General features: G+C 34.7%; 1 protein-coding gene across 1 annotated transcript in view; it reads right to left on the reverse strand.

Annotated features, from left to right (window-relative positions):
- LOC150079551 (S1 RNA-binding domain-containing protein 1) overlaps positions 1 to 23,316 on the reverse strand; it is a 190,264-nt gene that overhangs the window by 96,834 nt on the left and 70,114 nt on the right. Inside the window, exons 8-13 of the mRNA XM_090383104.1 lie at positions 22,869 to 23,025; positions 19,754 to 19,968; positions 13,668 to 13,825; positions 11,915 to 12,005; positions 8,741 to 8,848; positions 5,045 to 5,136 (exon numbers count right to left, since the gene is read on the reverse strand). Coding sequence (XP_090239230.1) covers positions 5,045 to 5,136; positions 8,741 to 8,848; positions 11,915 to 12,005; positions 13,668 to 13,825; positions 19,754 to 19,968; positions 22,869 to 23,025 — 821 coding nt within the window. The remainder of the gene's footprint in view (positions 1 to 5,044; positions 5,137 to 8,740; positions 8,849 to 11,914; positions 12,006 to 13,667; positions 13,826 to 19,753; positions 19,969 to 22,868; positions 23,026 to 23,316) is intronic.

Genomic DNA, 23,316 nt, shown 5'->3' on the forward strand with positions numbered 1-23,316 from the left:
ATCAGAGTCTTATAATGGGGGATTTTAATTTCCCAGATATTGACTGGAATTTGTGGGTTGGTCACTCACATACTAGCAAGGCTTTTGTGAATTTATTGGATGATTGTTTTCTACATCAGCATGTTTGTGAGGCAACAAGAGGGAGCAATACTCTTGATCTGATTATCAGTAGTGATTCTTCATGCATTAAGAATCTGCAGATAAACGAACCACTAGGTGGCAGTGATCACAGTGTGTTGAAGTGAGATTTACTCAAGGAGGTAACTACCATCAGAGGTAAAGGGAAGGGTTTTTGTTTTCGTAAAGGCGACTATGATGGTCTGAGACAGTATTTAAATTCTATACAGTGGGACCAACTGATGATGTTACCAACAGCAAACTCAAAATGGGAAGCATTCAAGGAACTAATCTTGGAGGCTACCAGGCTTTACATACCAACTAAGAAATATTGTTCAAGGTTTAGGCCTAAATGGTTGTCAGATGAACTAATGAGACATGTGGCAGAGAAGAAAAATGCATGGGATACATACAAATTAATGGGTGACATGGAAGCCTATGATAGCTATAAGATGGTCGGTAACCGAGTCACAAAGGAGATTAGGCAGGCAAAGGCAGACTACGAAAAATCCTTGGAAAAGGATGCAACGAAAAACAGAAAAGAGTTCTTTACATATTTAAACTCGAGAAGGAAAGGGATGAATCAGATTGGTCCACTGGATATTGATGGTTCAACAGTTGAGGATCCTGCTCAGGTGGCTAACAATCTAAACGAGTATTTTGCATCTACATTCACGCATGAGGAGTTATTCAGGAAGGAGAATGATGTAGGTAAAGTAAACATTGGCAGTGAGCTGGATGATTTTGTAATAACTGAGAGGAAAGTGGAGGAGAGATTGTTGAGGATAAACATAAAAAAGGCACCTGGGGTGGATGGGATCTATCCAGTTATATTAAAGGAGGCAGCAAAGGAAGTAAGCAAACCCCTAGCCATAATTATGAGAGCTTCTTTGGACTCAGGGGAGGTACCCATAGACTGGAGATGTGCAAATGTAACCCCAATTCACAAAGGAGGATCAAAGGCTGACACAAGTAATTATAGACCTGTTAGTTTAACTTCTGTTCCAGGTAAATTAATGGAGGCACTGGTTAAAGAAGCACTGCAGGATCATCTAGACAAGAATTCAGTTAGAGCTCAGACACAGCACAGTTTTGTTAAGGGCAGGTCTTGCCTGACCAATTTGATTGGATACTATGATGTAGTCACAAAAGAACTGGATGCAGGGAATAACTTTGATATTATACACTTGGATCTTAGAAAGGCTTTTGATACTGTTGCACATGGAAGACTGCTGCACAAATTGGAACAGTGTGGCATTGGAGGCAAATTGCTGCTATGGATAAGGGGACGGTTGAGTGGCAGAAGACAGAGAATGGTAATCAATGGACACTGCTCAACGTGGACTAATGTTATTAGTGGAGTTCCTCAGGGTTCAGTGTTGGGTCCGTTGTTGTTTTCGGTGTTTATGAATGATATTGATGATGGGATATCAAGTTTAATGTCCAAGTTTGCAGATGATACAAAGGTTGGCAGGGTTGTTAAGGACACTACTGACGCTATGCTGCTGCAACAGGATCTGGAAAGGTTGAACAGATGGGCTGAGAGGTGGCAAATGAAGTTTAACATTGACAAATGTAAAGTACTACATATGGGAAACAGTAACCCCAGAGCAACGTATCAACTCTGCGGTACTACACTGACAGTGGTGGAGAATGAAAAGGACCTGGGGGTAATTGTGCAGGCAGATATGAAGTTCTCTGAGCAGTGCAGACGAGCTGCAAGAGTAGCTCATGGTGTCTTGTCAATGATATACAGGAATTTTTCTAGCAGGGATAAGGAGGTGATTATTCCCTTGTATAAGGCAATGGTTAGGCCACATCTTGAGTACTGTATACAGGTCTGGAGGCCTCATTTCAAGAAGGATGTAGAGCTGCTGGAACGGGTACAGAGAAGGGCAACAAGATTAGTGAATGGAACAAAGGGTTGCTCTTACGAAGAAAGGCTTAAGTTTTGCAAATTACAGAGTCTGGAGAATAGGCACCGGCGAGGTGATCTGATAGAGGTGTATAAGGCTTTGAATGGTTTGAGCATGCTCAATGCCAATGGGATTCTTCATCTTGCTCAGAATAATCACCTCAGAGGGCATAAATTCAAATTGAGGAAGGACGGATGTCGGATAGATGTGCGGAAATTTTCCTTTGGCCAGCGGGTGGTTGGTTGGTGGAACCGACTTCCATCACTTGTTGTTGAAGTTGATAGCCTAAACAAATTTAAAGCTCAACTGGACAGGTATTTCGAACGAACGGAGGGGTGAAATGGGAGTGGTGTGTGTTTTTTTTTTTTTTTTTTGGCTGATGCTGAATAAGCTTGCTTTCTTGCATCATATGCCTCTACTAATGCTAATGCTAATATATGTATGTATGGAAGACAGGTAATAAATATTATACAGTTGTAATTAAACTGAACTGCAAAGTTTAGAGAATGTAAAATTAAGGTTTATTAAGCATTCTATAAAGTTATAACATTAGCAATTACTATACAGGGTGTCTCAAAAATATTGGTACAAACGTTTAGGGGAGGTAGATAACATCTAAAGGAATGTGAATCGCATAGGAACCCATAACCGGAAACGTCACGGGAAAGTAGTAGCAGAGGCACAAGAAGCAGAAATGACACAAGACAGTAATTAGTGGCAAAAATTTTTTTTTTTTTTATGTTAACCCCAAACACGAGAGGTATTAGAACCTATAGTACTTAGTACCGTGCTTGGGTTGGAGGTTGAGAAGCGAAAGAAGATATTTGTTGACGTTGGACTTGAACTTCTGTAGACTGTAATTTTCAGGAAATACGTATGAAGGAAGGTTGTTCCAGAAAACAGCAGTTGAATGAATAAACGAGGAAAATGAAAAGTTGGTTCTGTGAGTTTGGAGTTGGACAGTAAATGGATGTTGGCTGGTAGCGGCACGTGTTCGGACTGTTTTGAAAGAGAGAGCGGGAATTATAGAAGCCAATTCAGAAGAACAGTGCCCATGGAAGTATCTGTAGAAGAGGCATGCAGCAGAAACAGTATGTCTATGAGACAGCGAGTGGAGAGACTTTGTTAAAGATGAATCATTAATTAACCTAACTGCCCTCTTCTGAATGGAATCAAGAAGCCTGAGAGAGGTTTTGGGGGCACCACCCCAGATGTGGGAACAATATTCCATGGCAAGGTGGATTTGCAATTTATACAGAGTGAGCAGCTGTTTGGAAGAAAAGTAACGCCGAGAGCGAAAGAGAAAACCAAGTTTTTTAGATGCAGAGGAAGCAATATTTGTAATGTGCTTGTGCCAAGAGAGATTAGAAGTCAGGGTAATCCCCAAAAGCGATATATCATTTTGCCTAGAAATTGGAGTGTCACTAAAGATAAGCATAGGAGCAGAAGAATCCTTTTTGCGAGATATAAGACAAGACTGAGTTTTAAAAGGGTTGAAATCAACTAAGTTGTCTTTTCTCCACTGGAGAATTACCTGAAGATCGGCATTTAAGGAATTGGTAGAATTTATTTGACATAATATTAACAATGGAGTACAAAATGGATGCATTTCATGATGTTACAACAGATGCTCGAAGGTTCCACCATGAGACGCGATGCCTGCGTGACACCGACGCAGCATCGATTGGCGGACACGGTCGAACACACCTGGAGTTTCTTTGATAGTAGCAGCAGCGCAGACGAGTCTCGCCACGAGATCCATTTCCGTCTCCACAGGCGATTCATACACGATAGATTTGAGGGCTCCCCACAGAAAGAAATCAAGGCTCGATAAATCAGGTGAGCAATGGGTCCACCACGGCCAATCCATCGACGCCCAAAACGCTGTTCAAATGGTCACGAACACACCTTCCATAATGGGCAGGCGCCCCGTCATGTTGAAACCAAATGTTGCATCTCACATTTGCTGGAACATCGTCAAGTAACCCTGGTAGAACTTGTTCAAGTAAGATCCGATATTTAGCGGAGTTCATGCGGGATGGTAACAGGTATGGGTCGACTAAGCAGTCACCGACCATACCTGCCCACACATTTATTGCGAAGCGATGTTGTGCCGCATGGGGGCGCACACTGTGTGGGTTGTCGTGAGCCCACACATGAGAATTGTGCTGATTGAATAAGCCTTCCTGAGTGAAATAAGCCTCATCCGTGAACAAAACATAGGCTGGAAAATTCAAGTCTTGAACACTTTCTTGGAGAAACCACTGCGCAAAAGCCACACGTGCAGGATGATCTTGGGGAAGCAGTAACTGAACACTGGAGATGAAAGGGGTGTAAGGAATTGTCGTGCCAGACACGCTGTACACTGCAACGAGACACTCCTAAGGCAGAGGCAACGGCACGTGTGCTGGTAGTAGGATTATTCTGGATGGCATTCAACACACTTTCTTCCATCATGGGAGTTTGCAACGAATGTGGTCTGCCCGCACTACTCCTGTTACCTCTAAATGACCCATAATCGCACAAATTTTGATGCACACGTGCAAACAAACGGTGGTCTGGTACATGTCTGTCTGGGTAGCGTTCTCCATAAATTCGTTGAGCGGCTCGTCCATTCTCTTCTAATCCACACACTATGTGCATGTCTGCCAGCTCACAGTTCATATATCGATGCATGCTCTTCGTGCGGCGAATACTGCTTGAATGAGTAAACCAGAAATTTTCCCTCTCGCGAACTGATGAACAGCACCGTGTACGACTTACGGTGACGTTTCCGGTTATGGGTTCCTATGCGATTCACATTCCTTTAGATGTTACCTACCTCCCCTAAACATTTGTACCAATATTTTTGAGACACCCTGTATATACTTTTTGCTTCAATTAATCACAGAAAATGGGGGGGAGGACATTTAATTTAAGAGAAAAAAAAAGCTGAATGCATCTGAAGTGTAACATCCAGCATACATTAACTAACTTGTTACTTTTATAGTTAGACAGAACAGACAACTCACCAGCACTTCTGAGATTAGGGTCCATACCAGGTAAATCTGCTTCTGCCTCTTTTGTTACGCTGTATATTGATGCACCACTTTCATTTACTATACTGTAAAAGAAATACTGAAAGTCTAAAAGAAAAAAATTATATAAAAATTAAAAGATATACCTGGCACTCACTATAAGAGGCTCCAACTTTGTCTAATGACAGATCATAGAAAATTGTACACTTTACTATGACCCGTCAGTACAGAATTTAAGTTTAAGGAATGAAGAAGGAAAATGATCTTGGGGTTGCAATACAGTCTGATATGAAGTTCTCTCAGCAGTAGTATAGTAAAGCAATTAGGACAGCCCAAGCAGCAAAATAATCAATGGTCAAACCATATCTTGAATACTGTACACAGGTCTGAAAGCCTTATTTTGGCAAAGATATCGGACTTACTTGGATAAGTAAAAAAGAAAGTAGCAATATTAGTTGTGAATGCAGAGAGATATTCTTATAGGAAGACCAGTTTTGTAAGCTGAAAAGTTTGAAAACAAAAAGGCAGCTGCATGGGAATCTAATTTAAATGTTTAAGGCCTTAAAAAAGACTTGTAGAGTCAGACAACTTATGTAGATTTATAGAAGGATTAGATAAATATTTGAAAGAAGCAGATAATATATATAAAGCTAGGGAGACATTTCATTTTTATTTATCATTATTTTTTAATGCAGATGCCACATTAGCTCCGCATGATTTTTACTTGTTAAAGAAGGCCAATGAATCAGTAATTTTTATATTCTAAACTGAATCCAGACCCTTCACTTTTCTCATAGAAAAGTGGAGGAACTGGATTATAAAAATTTCTGTTATAAAACAGGAAATGATATACTTAATTAGCTATTATTGTATATGAAGAGATAGCTGCCAAAAACACATTACTTATGTCTAAAAGGAATTCAATTTGTTTTCATTCAATGTAAACTCTCCTAGCCAATCAGACTGTATAGGAGAATTTTCTGGAATAAATCAATGCATTTCCTAATGACTCAGATAATTGGCTGATATTGAAAATATTGGTAAGTCATCGATACTGGCATGCTATTCATAAAGAGCACTTCTCAAATGAGTGCACACTGAATTATGCATACCTTTCCACATGAGGAAGAAATCCATAAGAGTTGTGTTGGAGTAGAAAGTTTTTGTTGCAGAACAGAATGCAACAAAAGAAGAAATAAAACTTGGATTCATCTCTACAACTTAGTGAGCAATCATCATATTTTTGTCATTACTGTTAAAGTGCAGTAAGAAACCAATGGTAATATACAAAGAATGTACTTAACATCGATTTTAAACACATTATACAGATTTCCATATTTTTCACATTATTTTATTTGGTTCAGTATAATGGTGGAGATCCACATCCTTCTTAAATAACCAAGATGTGGTCTAACCAGGTCATTATACTTATACAATGGAATAATCACTTATTTGATCACACCAGCTAAACTCAATGTGCCCTTCTAGAATGGCATCTACACTTTTGAGAGAACTCTTTTTCAGATTATACAATTACTCCTAAATCATTTTCATTATTAGCTCGCTTGAGTTTAATGCTTCAGTACTAATGAAACAATCTACGATAAATATTACCCAAGTACAGAGTTTTAAATTTCCCATTATCACACTTATTTTCAGAATCAATTCAGACCAACTGAATAATTTGTCTGGTTCTTGTTAAAACAGCATAATTTAGTTCTTACGTATTATCACTGTTCCAACGTATGTATCATTAGCAGACTTTGACATTCAACATGTTATTCCTTCATCAGTCATTAACAAATATTTCAGAAACAACAGGGAACTCACAATTGAATCATGTGGAAATCTACTCTTGCCAAATCAGAGCAGTAATCATCCTCTTGAGGGCAGTATCTATCATCAGCCATATATAACCATCCTCTTGTCTCCTGTCATTTTACCAACCTTTTTTTTTTATTCACGGTAGCAGTGAGCAGTAAGGTTAGTTACTGATATAAAGAAAGATTTCTAGTGAGAGAGAGAGAGACTGCAGTTTTTTTGGGTTGTAAAGTCTTGAGAACAAACGTCAATGCAAGAATGTGACTGAGATATTTAAGGCTTTGAAAGGCCTGAGTAAATTAAACAATGGGGATAACTTTTTTCTTCTCTAAGGAGCACGAACTAGAGGGCATACATTTAAATTAATAAAGGATAGTTGTATATAGGATATAAGAAAATATTGTACTTGTCTATTATCCTCCCCAGTGTAAGTTACAAGTAAGTCAAGTATATTTACTTATTTATTATATGTACAGTGGACTCCCGCTAATCCGAACACGTTTCGGTCGGAGGAGCAGAAATTTTTTAGTTTGCAAAATATACGTTTTTTGTATTTTCCAGTTAAATTTAAATGGTATTAATGGTACAAAAACATTTAGAATTCCACAAAAAAATTGTATTTTATTGTAGAACTGTACTAATACAAAATTAATAAATCAGTGTTTGACATGCCTATTAAAACTACAGATCTATACTTACACACCAAAACAGGAACAAAAGTCATTTTTCAGAAGTAACAAACTCTGTTAGTTTTAGAGGTACAAAACTGCTCGATCTTTGCGCGGTTTTTTTTTCCAGTCAGTTATTGTGGCCTTGCCCACTCCAAACTCTATTGCCAATTTCGTTGCACTTTCACCCTTGTCTGGTCTTTTCAAAACTTCCAGCTTATCTTTCAACATACACGTTGTGTGTTTCCATTTCGTGGCCATTGTGGCAGCAGACTGAACTAAACTAAACTACAATGTAGAGTGAAGATTTAAACATTCACGTTTAATGCACAATGTCGCGTGCAATGAGTCATAGCGTGGAGGGGGAGAGTTTGCTTCCGGTGTGTCACACTCGCGTACAAACGCTAGTAGGCCTTGTATACATTCATTCCTTAATAAACCAGACCTGTTTTACTGCTTGCTTCTGCATTACTGCAGTTATTCGGCTAATCCGAAATTCTGCTAATCCGAACAGGGCTCGGTCCCAATTAGTTCGGACTAGCGGGTTTGGTTTGGTTTTTATGAGTATTAGCAACTAAGGCCATATTGCTCCGGGATATGCGGTGGTCATTCCCTGACCTTTCCGCATCCTTCGTATTTGGTGGTGACGGGCTCGAACCCCGGTCTAATCAAGAAGCGTGTGCTACGCACTGCTGCTCCTTCCCACCTGGCTACGGAGGCGCCTCGGACTAGCGGGACTCCAGTGTATAATTATTCAGAATGAAGGTTGGGCTGCAAGAGTAATGTCATAACTACTGGAAGAAGGATAATAAACAAGTACCAAAAATTCTCTTTAGCCAAAGAACTACTAACTGCTGGAATAAATTATCAATTTTGTAGAACTATAGAGCTTAATGTAAATTTAAGGAGAGGGGAGGGATGGATAGATACCTGAGTGGAACTACTGGGTTTGTTTTTTTTTTTTTTTTATATAAGGCTGATGCTAAGTAAGCTTAGCTCCCTTGTTTCAATTTGCCTTTATTCCTACTAATACTATACTGAGCTATAATACACTGTACGACGATATGGTTATGAATGTGAAAAGCTCTTTTCATAGCATATATTTTTACTACAAATCTTTTTTCTTTCTCTTCTTAATAAAACAAAAATATTATAGTTAGACAAAAAAAAAAAAAAAAAAAAATGCATTATCATTACTTACCAGTATTTCACATCTAATGGTTTACAAAAATTTGACTGAATAAGAGTAGATATATAGTTTTCTGTTTCTCTGCATGCTGTACCATTTCCAATTGCAATCGTTTCAGCCCTGGATAATAATTTAAAAAAAAAAAAAAAAAAAAAAAAAAAAAAGTTAGAAAGGGTCGAGGATGATCTAAAGTTTTATTAAAATCATTTTTTGGAAAAAATATTTTCATTAAACATGTAGGTATCTTTCCCTACTGCTACCAAGTCATAAAATCAATATGTGAAAAATACATCTTGGATAATTTTCCCATGGAAAACTACTGTAATAAGTATGAGTTATATTCTGGATGAGATTATTGGCCACTTTTTTTACAGATATATCATTTCATATTAATGTTCTATATGCATTTTTAAAAGAACAATAATATTATAACATAAAAAATTCATTACACTATGTGTGGATCTCAACGTTCATATGTAAAGTAAAAAAAAAAAAAGTAAAGTGCAGCCATTATCAACCCATTGCAGGATGGAAGCCTCCTCAACAATTCATGCTGAGGGAAACGGACCATAATCTGCCACGCTGGTCCAGTGCAGGTTGGCAGATCGACCGTATTCAGCAGTCAGGGGCTTGAACCCCGGTCTACTCAAAGAGCGTGTGCTACTGCACTCCCGCTCCTGACCACTCAGCTATGGAGGCCTTCATATGTATCACCTGTTTAATCAAATTAAGCAAAGACATCTGTGTAGGGAAAATATTTATACTAATCTCTCTTCTACTGACAATGACATCAAAGAACTCAGTTTACTTGTCAGTAGGCCATGCTATCTTTAGGCTCAATGATAAGTTTATTTCCAAAAAAGGCAGACTACCATACATCCACTATATTACCAAAAGTATTTGGTGAATCTAGTGCATAAGTTCCTTCACTCTGGTGAAGGAACTTGGGCACTGAGTTCAATCTTGCATGGAATCTCTAGTGCCAGTGATGAATTTGTGAAATCAAAGTATGTAAAGAAACTACTTGCAGTTATTTTGCAAAAACTGTATAAAACAAAAGCCTTTGGGAAGTGTTTGAAATACATTAAGAGGGATTGATGTTTAAATTAAATTGAATCACTAGTATACCTGTCCATTTTCTGCTAACTTTCATAGAAATGCCTTTCACGATATACTTGAGTACTTCCTTTGCCAGTAGTGCCCTACATTGGTAAACCCCATGTTCTATTGTTTGTTCATGTTCTGCAAGTATTCTTAAAATTAATCATCAGAGGATAAAAATAAAATGAGAAGAAACTGCAAGTGATGCCAGACTGGATTTTAAAAAAGATACAGGTATGACAGAAACAATTTTTAGTTAAGTTATGTGCACAGAACAAAGCTTGATAATGCAGTTGATGTATATGCTTGCTGACTTCACTGATTATGTTAAACCATTTAACAGAATTCAACATAAAAAAAAAAAAAAAATTCAGCTTGGTTTGAATGAGAAGAATATCCATATAATTATGAATTTATACTGTATTATTTAGAAGTTATTATGAAAGAAGCTTTAGCAGGAATAGGGGAAACAGAAACTGTGTTTAATAGTACTGAATAAGCTCAGACCTGCAGATGATATAGTCATACTGACAGGTACTGAAGAAGATTCACAAAAAGTAACTTGTGATCTTAAATACTAAACGTAATTAGGTTGGACTTCAAATTAACACAAATAAAACCAAAATTATGTGTTTTAAATGGAAAAGGTCTTAAAAGTGCAGAAAAATCATCCATCTTAGTTGAGAATTCACTGCCAATAATGGCCAGAAAGAAATAAATAAAACAAAAAGAACTGAAACTGCATGATTCCCCCTGCCTTAATTAAAGTGATGAATATACAATAAAGTTTAAACTTATAAATGAGGATAACAACACTTAAATGCTATGTTTAATTTGCCTTGTTGTACTGTTATAGAACACAGGCACATGAAAAATAGGTGTAATAAAAAAAGGTTTTATTACATCTTTTTTTTTGTCATATCCAGTCCACAAGCTTTGGGTTGTGGATGTAGTAGTAGTAGTATGTATAGGAATTAGTTCAAGAACAAGATAAACAGATATTTTCTGATTTTTATTATGTTGATTAATTATTTTTTTTCATTAAATTATTTAAGGTCTCAATGCTAGTTGAGACATAACTAGCATTGAGACCTTAAATAATTTAATGTTAAAAATAATTAATCAACATAATAAAAATCAGAAAAAATCCTATTTTCTTCAAAGGTATAAGAAATACGGTATACCAAAATGGTTCTTAATGAAAAAAACAAAGCAAAAGGGAAGGAGATGCCATATATGGGAGTATAATATAAGCACGGCAAGTAACAGTGGGACTCTGTTCCAATATCATTCTATTTTGTCATGCATAGTTATATACACATTATGTATATAACCATGAAAAATATTTCAAATATATATTATAGATATATTTAATATTTGTAAAATAATAAGAGGAGTTTACCTCAATATAGTACGTAGAACACTTCCGTATGATACCCTCCAGAAATTAAAACGGAAAAAACAAAAAAACCGACAACTTACCGGTAAATTAGAGTAAAATATAAATAATTAAATAATTAAAAAACCAATTTAACACAATTCAAATCAATTTAAAACAATTAAAAATCAAATTAACGCAATTAAAAGAATCTAACGAAAATATTCAAAACGAAAGGAAGGAAAATTTTGAAAATGGTTTTGAATATTTTCGTTAGATTCTTTTAATTGCGTTAATTTGATTTTTAATTGTTTTAAATTGATTTGAATTGTGTTAAATTGGTTTTTTAATTATTTAATTATTTATATTTTACTCTAATGTACCGGTAAGTTGTAGATTTTTTCGTTTTTTCCGTTTTACTTTCTGGAGGGTATCATACGGAAGTGTTCTACGTACTATATTGAGGTAAACTCCTCTTATTATTTTACAAATATTATTATCAACGTAGAACATATTGAGTATTACAGCTCTGATTCATACTATCTAAGATATATTTAATATATTTATAAAATATTAAAATCTAGAATACATTTAAATTAACATCGGCAAAGTTTTCTTTGGGATTTCTCAACCTATTCACAGTATTAAACAATTTCAAAAGCATTTTTCATTTGGCATCACCATTAAAAAAAAAAAAAAAAAATTACCTGTATCTAGTGATTATTTGTTTCAACTGCTCTGGATCATTCGTTTTCTTGTTTCTATGAGGGTAAATTACTCCAGTATATAATACCTCACCTAAAATGACAAAGCTAACAACCATTAAAATTAAAATAATGGTTGACTCAAAAATGTAGATAAAAACAGCAACTTTTTTATATTTATTACTGGTGATGAAAAGTTAGGAAACAAATACAAAAACATAAATACCTCAAAAACCTTTTATTTTATTATGACAAAACATTACTTTCATCATAATCTAATAAAATGCAAATTTTATTAGATTATGATACATAGCTATTGTGAGGCATTTCAAATGAATGCCTCACTATCTTAATGTATTTTAATATTGCACATGCTCTTAATAACACATAAAGACTGAAAAAATTCTGATCAGAAATTAGTTATGCAAATAAGTTCATGAGTGGCCAAAAAGTGTAAATATATCACTCTCTATGGAAATATACCCTAATAAGGTATGTGACCATGAGTAGTAATACAGGCATATATTGCCTAGTATCACAAAAAATGGCTGGATTACTATCAACTCTTCAGGCTGAGAAGGAGACTAAATTAGTACTAGAGATGTCAATTCCTAATCTTGCACAATGAGATCTATTACGACAAAACAATGAGACATTTATTTTCATGTCAGCTTAATAGTCTCCTTAATCAGTTGAATTTGGGCAGAGGAAGTAAAGTCCCCCTCTTAGTATTCAGTATTAGCTACATAATGCAGGGAAGCTACAGGCTTTTGCTGCACCAGTCATAAAAAAAAATCAGATAAGAAAATACAAATTATGCATTTCCCTGCTCACGCAGGTTCATCCAGTTGACCTTTGAATTTTTTAATCTGTCAGCCTTAACTATCTGCAGAGGAAACTTGTTCCACTAATCAACAACTCACTGGCTAAAAGGAAATTCCTATAATTTGGTCTAAACTTCTTCCCCTATAAAGGGGTTCTGGGAATCTTTACAACAGTGAAAATTCCACCTTCACTCGCTTTACTAACACCTCTCAGAAAGGTTAGTAATCAAGGTGGAATTTCAATGTTTTCAACAAAAACCATGAGGCTGTCACTTGGGAATTTCAATTCTTCTCTTATGATGTGACAAGCAGATATTCTATTAATGCTATTATGATGTGACAAGCAGATATTCTATTAAGTAATGGGAAGGGCATAATGTGCTCTCTGAGTAGTGAAATAATGTAATAATATGCAAATCAGAGTGAACCAAGGTCAGGAGTCAGCAATCTTTGATGGATGGTGTGACGGATTCACTCTGGTGCAGGAGCATAGGCATTCACTGTGGCATGGTGAATATAGTGCCAGAAGTGATCTTTTGAAATTAAGGGTACTGTAATTTGTAAAAATGGGTACACACACAAGGGATATGCAGGTTTTTCCAAACCCATTCAGTATTCTTCAATTTAAAATAGAACACAGGCATGTTTTTCTTTGTGACTATGCTTTATTGGAAAAACTAAATGTAATCATTTCATGGTGCCTTTTGAGGTGGTTTCTAGTGTTCCCTTTGGCACCAGTACCAAAAGTTGTAAATCCTTGATTTAGGTATGGGAATAAGTGAGAATGTTGCCAGTACAGAGTTTACCCATACACTGAATGACAAGGATATTTAAATTTACAGTCAGAACATAATTAATGCTAATACAAACATATATAAAGCAATGTCAATAGTAACTTTATTTATAAATAAATGAATTCTAAAACATTATACCTGAATGGGAAACTACTGCCAACTTGCAACCATGTGAAAACCCTGGATCAATTCCCAAAACAGTCTTCCCTCTTACTGGTGGTGTCAACAGAAGTCTCTTTAAATTAGCACAAAACACTGACACTGATTCTTTCTCTGCATTTTTAGTTAACTCTGACCTTAACAAAAATAGCAAAAACTTCTACTTTATATGATCTTAATTCATAAAGTAACAAAATCAAATTAATAAGAGCAATAATTAGAAATGAATAAAATTACAAATCAAGTAAGCATAGCACTTTTATTATGTTTTAAATAAAGCTGATTTCAGAATATTTTACTTACAAAATCATCTACTTCAAAATTCATTATTAACTAGTATTTTGAAAAATACAGTAAACCCTCACTAATCGAGTCACAGTTAATCTGGATTTCGGATAGTCCAGATCAAAATATGAAAACTTCTGTTCACAGTTGAGTACTTTGAAACACATGGAATTTAGGAAGGCAGATGAGTCACTCTGACTTTGCACTGACTGGGTGCACAGAGAGAGACAGAACATACATTGCAATGCCATGCACATTGTTCAGTGTCATTGCTGACTCTGAATCGGATGGATGTTACTGCTTATATCACTTCACTTGCGTACTTCTTTATACATGTATATGAGTTAACATAGTTTAAAAAATTATGGGTTCTAAAGAATTGAAAAGGGAAATAAAAGAAAACACATTACTTTAACTATCATTAACAAGCTCAAAGTGATAGAACAACTTTAAAATGGTGTAACTGGAAAAAAAAATTGATAAAGAACTTGGCCAACAGACTGTGTCAGATATTAAAAAACAAAAAGAATCTATAAAGGCATTTGCTTTAAAATTCGATGTGGGGAGTGATAAAAGCAGTGTATCAAATAGACAGACATTAAAAAAACAAAAAGAAGTTGTATTTAAGTGGCACAGTATTCATAGCAATGATCAAGTGGCAATCGTGTGCATGGTGTTCAGCTAAAGGCAGCGGCAGAAAGGTTTGTGAAGCATTTGAAGCTATACAATTATACTTGTACTTCAGGATGGCTGTAGCAATTTAAAAAAAGGCACAATATCACTAATATAAAATTTGTGACGAAGCCCTAAGTGGTGATGTTGAAGGTGTTGAGCCGTTTAGAAAAAAAATTAAATGAAATAATAATACATTAAGGTCTTTGTTATTCTAAAATAGATAATGCTCATGAAATGGAACTGTTTTGGCATGGTTTACCAGAAAATATAGTCTCCTGTACAGAGCAGTCAACACCAGGGCGGAAAAAAAGCAAGGAGAAGTTTCCAATGACATTAAAAGACTGTATGTGTATATTGCCTGTTGTCTACTACAACTCACCAAACGTTTACACAAGAAATTACAAAGAATTGGTTCCATAACCAATTCGTACCTGAAGTCAAGAGGTACCAGAAAGAAGTATTGAAATTTTCAGATTACCAGATTAAAGCACTTCTAATCCTTGACAATTTCCCCACATCCAGATATTGAAATGTCCAGTGAGGATGGTAAAATAAAGTGCTTGTCTTGGCTTTTAAACCAAGCACAACTGTCTTAATATAGCCCATTGACTGAGGCATTATTATGGCCTGCAAGAGGCCCTACAAGTGCAAGTTCCTTGGTGAGGCGATGGCAGTGTTGGAAGACAAAATGGATGAAGATAACGACACAAGAGGAAGAATACTGGAAAATATCAAATCATACAATATCAAGTCTGCTGTCTTCAACTGTTCCAAGGAATGGAGGGACGTTAAAAAGGAAACTTTAGGCACATGGCTGGAAAAAAACTTGCAAAATACAGATGGTGATATTGACTTTAAGGGATTAGAGCCACAGGACTTTCAGACTGTGTTGAATGCAGCTGGAGAGACTGAAATAATGCAAGAAAATATCGAAGATTGACTTGAACTGGATGAAGGAGATCCTGGATTTCAGCTTCCGACAGAGGAAGAAATTGCTGCAGATGTCATTAAGGATTCTGCTATGGAAGAAGAATCAGATAATGAACTAGATGAACTACAAGAATCTACAATTAAGAAGGAACTTCTTAGCTCCACAAGGAATGCAGTAATCAATTATGTGGACTCTTCAACAAATCAAAAATTGCAGGGTATTATGAACCCCTAAGAACTGTGAGGGAGATCCTAATTAAAAGTTTCTTGAAACCTGCATTATTATGTTCAAAAACAAATACAACTTCTGTGCCTTCTATCAATGGATAATTGTATAGTCTTTCTATAGTTTTTAAATAACGGCTCTACAGTGATATTTTTATTTTTTTCATTAGCACTAGCTATATTACGAAATTTTCCATTTATTTATATTTTTAAGTTTTTTTTGTCTTTTAGGGATATCTTTTGCTTCAATAATCTGGATTATCGCTTAATCCAGATGGGATTCATACTACTGATGACACTGTTATCCATAAGTCAACCTAAATGATAGTATCAGTTTAATATAAACAGATCATCAAAAAGTGAATCTGTTATTTATTTAAAATTCAAGGCACCATCATGAACTATTTCAAGACTTACTGGTCATTCATCAATAACAGGTGGCCTCTATTAGTAAACTTATGCCAATTAGCGAATAGCATGTCAACAGCCAAGTGGTGTTGGAGAAAGAAAGACAGCTTAAACACAAAACAAAAAGTTATGTGTACCTTTTAACCTATACTGGGCCAAAGTAAGTTTTGAAACTGCTGTCACTGTGGTGTCTTTTAAATAAACAGTGAATCTGGGTATGGATAGAACACACTGGGATGCCATTACTGGTTCATAATATGTATCTGCTGATACACATTAACTGTCTTCTGTTCTATTATCCTGATAAGCTTTCCAGTTTGTAAAATTTTCTATTTTGAGCTAAGTAATGGATTCGCCTTTTTGGTAATGTTATTTATATCAAGACAATATCAAGACAATTTAGGTTAACCATTGGATAATGATGTCATCTTTAATGTGGACATAGGCTCAATACTTTGTCACAAGATGAACCAAAGTGTCCCAATGCAAAAACAATGCAAAAATTGTAGAAATATAAACTGTATGTCTAAATTATTCACTAATTTTTTTCACTTTTAAATAAACTGTACATCACTCAATTGAAATACAAAGTGAATTACAAAAATGAAATATTAAAACAAATTATAAAAATGAGATGCTAAAATGAATTCATTTCTATACAACCTGTGCAGAAATGAATGCTTTCCAAGTATACTGTATCCTTTTTATCACCTAATCTGTAACAGCTTAGGTGATAAAAAGGTGAAATTTTTCCATATACAGAATGACAGAATAAAATGAGCACAACCCAGTTCCTGTGCATTATGGATGCTCATTTTATTTTGCCGTAACAATGCATACAGGACATTAGCATTAGTAGAGGCATGTGATGCAAGAAAGCAAGCTAATGCAGCATCAGTCAAAAAAAAAAAAAAAACACACTCCCATTTCACCTCTCCATTCATTCCAAGTACCTGTCCAGCTCAGCCTTAAATTTATTTAGGCTATCAACTTCCACAAAAAAGGATGGAAGTCTGTTCCACCAACCAACCACCCACTGGCTAAAGGCAAACTTCCGCACATCTAAAAAAGCAAACTTCTGCACATCTAAAAAGCCATTGTACTTTTAACTCTTAATAATTTGGAATGTACATATGACAATATAACAATCTATAAATAGCGTAGCAAAGCATAATTAATAAACTTTTTCACGTTTTTAAACTTTTCCGGAGTATGTACGTATGTATACACATTTTTCAAAGTAGTTTGAAATAACGCTACAGGCAACCCCTGTATAACACGGTACTTCTATAATGTAGTTTTGCTCTAACACGATTGATAAATTGCAGAAATCCTTGCACAACACGGTATTAATATAACACGGTTAGGGAATTGCAGCAAACCTCGCATAGCATGATATTTTTGAGCTTTTCTGAGAGGAAAACTCTGCAATTATGTTGGATGTAAATTTTCAACATTTCCATTCTTTTTTTGTGTGAATCTCCACTGTTGACTAGCTAGTTGTTATGTAAAAAAGAAAAAAAATTATTGGGAAACCCCATATTTTATTTTGTTGAGAAATCCCCGTGTTAGGTTCTATGTTATTGAACTTGTGGTTTGTTATTTGGTTTTAGGAGTATTAGCAACTAAGACCATATTGCTCCGGGATACGCGGTGGTCATTGCCTGACCTTTCCGCATCCTCTGTATTTGGTGGTGATGGGCTCGAACCCCGGTCTAATCAAGAAGCGTGTGCTACGCACTGTTGCTACTTCCCACCTGGCTATGGAGGCGCCTATTGAACTTGTGGAAAAACCTATTAAGAAATATTGTTCAAGGTTTAGGCCTAAATGGTTATTAAATGAACTAATGAGACTCGTGACAGAGAAAAAAATGCATGGGATGCATAAAAATTATCAAGCGACTCAGAAGCCTATAGCAGATATAAGCTAGTCTGTAATCAGGTCACAAAGGAGGTTATGCAGGCGAAGGCAGATTATGAGAAATCTTTGGCAAAAGATGCTACGAAAAACAGCAAGGATTCCTTTACTTATATAAACTCTAAAAGGAAGGGGATGAATCTGATTGGTCCACTTGATATCGATGGTTCGACTGTTGATGATCCTGCTCAGATAGCAAACAAACTGAATGAGTATTTTGCATCTACATTCACACATGAGGAGTTATTAAGGTTTGAAAATGACAGAAGGTTATCAAATTGTAGCAGCGTTGTGTTTAGCAGCGTTGAAGAGGAAGAAAATTAAATGAACGTACATTATCTGACATATATGTATCACAGTTTGTAAGATGTTTGTTCAGTTATTACTATTTTTAATAATAATTAAGTTTCCAATAGTTATAAAAAAGATGTATTTTTGTTAGCTTTTGGAATGTAACCCCCCTCCCCCTTTTGTACTGGTTCTTAGTCCTGTATAGCACAGTTTCGCACTACACAAGATTTTAAAGGAACATAACTACCGCGTTATACAAGGGTTATCTGTAGAAATCTTCTAGGAAGTACTGCCATTTCTTATCTATGTTTTTAATTAGAGGCACAGTTTATAACAGATTTTAAAATTGGCAGAGGAGCCACCTGGTAGATAGCGGTTGTTCGATTTTGGCTTTTGTAATGAAAAACAACCAATTTGGAAGTTATGAATTTTTTACAATGTTCTAAGGTTGTTGTACATTTATAAAAAATGGATTCTTTTATGTTTTTTTTTTACAATTTTTTTAACACCCTGATTTAATTTTTGAAATAATTTCACTCTAATATTGGACAACAAAGTCAAAATAAGAACAAATTTATATTTAAGAGCTTTTATATACAAAGATTTCATTTTTATGAATTTTCAAAATTTCTTGAAGAAACTTACTCTAGCAGAGAGCCCACCCCTAACAAAAAAGTCACTAGCACAGACACATTAAAAAAAAAAAAAAATCATTCCAGAAAAGGTTCATTCTTAATAACTTTTGATGTAGATGCAATCTGCAAACAGCCAATGAAAGCAAAATTAATAATGTTATATCATTTACAAATTAATAATTTGTAATTGAAAATATTAATAATTTATAAATTAATGTTTTTCTATTTAAGATTCTGATATCATTTATCAAAAATGACAACAGTACAGAAAAAAGTTTAACTGAATGTTACTGCTGGTAGAATACATATTAAAAAGCCATAACAAATTTACTGTTTACTATGAAAAATTCACTCTTAGTAACTTTCCTGTAGTAAACAGCATTAATAACTAAATCTGTTAAGTAAATAACTATGCAACTGTAGTGCAATAACAGCCATAAGGAAAACATTAAGGATCGAGTTGTTCCTAGACACTCAATTTCCACTTGAATTGAAAGAAATTAAGGTCCAATAACCTGTTTCCAGAAAAAACTATTAACATAGGCTTAATAATGGAGCAAAGAAGAATAAAAAACTTCAGAACTTAATTTATTTGCCAAAAGGATACAAAATAATTTTGTCAAAAACATAAAAAAAAAAAAAAAAAAAAAAATCAGAAATTCCAAGTGATAAATATCAATAATAAAAAATTTACTTACCTAATATGTCTACACATGTGAGGTTCTAAAAGGCGATCATATGCATCTTCAATACATTTTCTAACAAAGTCAGCACTCTGTTTGCCTGTATTTCTAAATATTTTTGAGCACCATTTATTTTGACAATAATTCAGAGTTCTATTTTTTACATAATTAGGAATTTCAACTTTTACCCTTAAAACTTTTTGATTTTCTCCACGATTTAGGGCCATTACCTATTGATAAACAAGCAGAAACAGAGAAAAATGTATGTTATTTAGTTGTCTGAGAATTTTATTAATAAGCATTAATAACTATTCATTCTAGATAGTACAATTAAAAAAAAGAGTATAAAACATATGTTAACACTGAAAATTTGACTTATCTTGATAATTCTCAATTAAATAATTAATTCAAACATGGCAAAGTTCATTAACTTACTTTTAGTAGAACTGCTACTGAAAAAATTTCTACAAACAACTAAATCTACATATCTATTCTGCAACCATCCTTCCTCATTTTAAACTTATGTCCCCTTGTGTGCACCATCTGAAAAAAGAGTAAAGATGCCAACAGCATTTAGTTTACTTAACCCTTTAACGTCACCATGCAGATACCTAGTTTCCAGACTACAGTTCACAGAACTGCAGAATCCTGGTCTTTCTTAATAAATATATTCTTCTGTTGTGATCATAACTGATCTCCTCGTTGTTGTTCTCTGCACCATTTCCAACAGATCTATGTCCTTGAGGTTTACAAGCCTACATACAGTGTTCAATATGTGGTCTAACTATTACTTTAAACAATGGGATAATCACCTCTTTTTTCCTACTGGCAAAGTTTCCCATTCATAAAACTCTATAAGCTGTTTTAGCAACCTGGCCATATTTCTTAGAGAACTTCACATTTGACTGTACAATTACCCTCAGATTTTCTTCTTTATCAAGTGCCTTTCATGCTACTCAAATGGTATGTTATTCTAGGATTACTGCTACCCAAATGCAATACCTTGCATTTATCGTGGTGTAAATAAATGCAAATTGCATTTAGAGCCATTTAACATTTGAAGTTTAATAATTATCAACATTAAACCTCAATTCCAACTTTCAACTGATCTGCCTATTTTATCTAGATCTTGTTGAAGTAGCACACCCTGATTAACATTATCACCGCCCTTCTCACCATTGTATCATCAGTAAATTTAGATACCAAACTTAAAAGTTTATACATCAATATCAATCATTAAATATTAAAAACAGTAAGGGACCCAATATTTGCTTCTATGTTTCACTGTTCCATTTTATAACAACATATAACCAGCACTTCTATTTATCAAATTAATTAATTGTACTTGTAGCTAATATACAAACATATGAGGCACACAGCTGTCTTTTTATCTCTAAAACACCTAAATAATTACTCAGTTAGTGCTTTCCCATGACTTCCAAAATGGATATTATTTGATTAGTTGTAGCATTTTATAAAGAACGCCAGTAATTTCTCATTATTTTCCACATCCCACAGTCAGCTACAAAACTCGCTGTATTAGTATTACAAGTACTTTCAGCAAGACATATACTAATCTACTACTTTCCAGATTAATGTGTATCTGAACAGGATAGTTCACTGGCTATGCCACTAACCTGTATCCTTCCACTGACTCTCCTTCCCTCTCAGTTAGTAATTTTTCTGAATCCTCAAGGCTTCCTTAAGTATTCAATACAATGTATGCAATTCACAAGTATTATATACAGATGCCTCATGACCTTAGTTTTTTGGTGCAAAAATAAACATCCTTTTAATTACTGTCCTCCATGCTAAGTGTCTTTTTCTGTACCTTCCCAGGCAGGAGCACCAAGAACCACCTTACTGGGCCAGAGCACTTTTCCACAGAGGCGACTAGGACTACAATTCTGACTATCTATATATACAATCTCCAATTAAGTTTACCCATCTACTCTTAGCCTATCCAATGGTACTAGCCTACTACTACCTTCTTTCAATAAAAACTATAGTGCAGGTTGGAAACTGAACATTAAAATATTTGCATTACACAGTTGGCATCCATTAATGATCTCTACTTTTGGTCTCTGGAACAACTCCTCTCCCATGTCATTCACCCAAAGAATTATTTCCTAAAAAAATGCAACTTACAGAAATGAAAGTAAATACGCTCCATCAAAATCATAAAATATCAAGAACGGTGTTGTGATCACAAAATCCACCATTTGCAGCATGACATGTTAAAAGTTTGCATTTTCTGTCTTGCTTTGCCATACACTGAATTCACCCAAAGAATTAGCCAAATTGTCAGAGCCACCAACTGTCTTTCACCAAATTGTCAAATACAGCAAAATATCATTCATCAAATTGTCTTGTACACCGAACTGCCATACAACGAATTGAAGTAATCCCATAAACCTTCCCATTCATAATACCTCAGTTATGAAATCTGACAAGGTTTTTATTTTTATAATAATCTGGACCGATATTCATAAAATCAACCACACTTTACTTCACTTAATGCTAGTTCCCAAGAAAAAAATAAGAAAAAGTAAATGCCATTGGTTGGTGGGGATTTTTTTTTTAGGGCATACTGACTACTTTGGTTATAGAACACCAAAGTAGAAGGTATATGACAGTTTATATGGTTATTATTACATATTATATCTGTACAAGCATAGGTTCAAAGGCCAGTTTGCATGTTACGCAGACTAAAAATCACAAAATAAATAACATTTCCTGAAATAACAGACTAGCTTTCAATGTACAAATGAATTCATTTATTGGTTTTTTTAATATTATCTTTATTTTCTACACTGTACTGTTTGTGGAAAAATTCAGGATTTTATTTAAATAATTATGGTCACCTATTTTTGTATGTATGAAATTTCTGTGACAAAATACTACCTTTCTTCATACATACTATGAAACAAGTCAGGTTTCTTACCTGGAAAATCTTTTCAGCCATGTAAACATTTCTGTGTTAACCATCATGAAATATTGCTCCAATAGAGTATTAGGTCTGTTAGAGTCAACAAGTAATTGGTAAAAAAAATGCTTAGATGCACATTTCCATTTAATTTTGTGAAATTTTTCAACTAGTGTTTATCAATCAAAGCTTTCAAATACTTACTTGATGTGGTCTAACATTCTTTATGGAATTCCGAAAATTGTAGTAATTTTCATATTTAAAGTTTCCTGTTTCTTTTCCTTCTACAAATGCTTGTTTATCTTCTTTTTCTGCAGTAACTGATTTAGCACCTGTCAGCATAACGTTAGAATCACTACATCTACAATTCAAAAGTAAAATTAATAATTATTTATCTGAATTGTTGCTCTGATAACAAATTACAAATAAAATCAAAAATCAAACAAATAACAAAAAACAAATTACAGCCAGTTCTGCTATAACATGCATTTTTGCAACGCAACTGATTATTAGGGAACAATGCGAGCATAACATGATTTTTGTGTTGGCTCACGTGCAATTCCATCTGCGAGTAATACCAGGTGAACGCAAAACCCAGCACCAAGTGGAACGTAGTGACCTGCGCAGCAATACATACAAGTTTATATAGCTT

This window comes from Mastigoproctus giganteus, chromosome 10 (genome assembly GCF_048544385.1).
Source record: "Mastigoproctus giganteus isolate SK-2022 chromosome 10, ASM4854438v1, whole genome shotgun sequence".
Lineage (NCBI taxonomy): Eukaryota > Metazoa > Arthropoda > Arachnida > Uropygi > Thelyphonidae > Mastigoproctus > Mastigoproctus giganteus.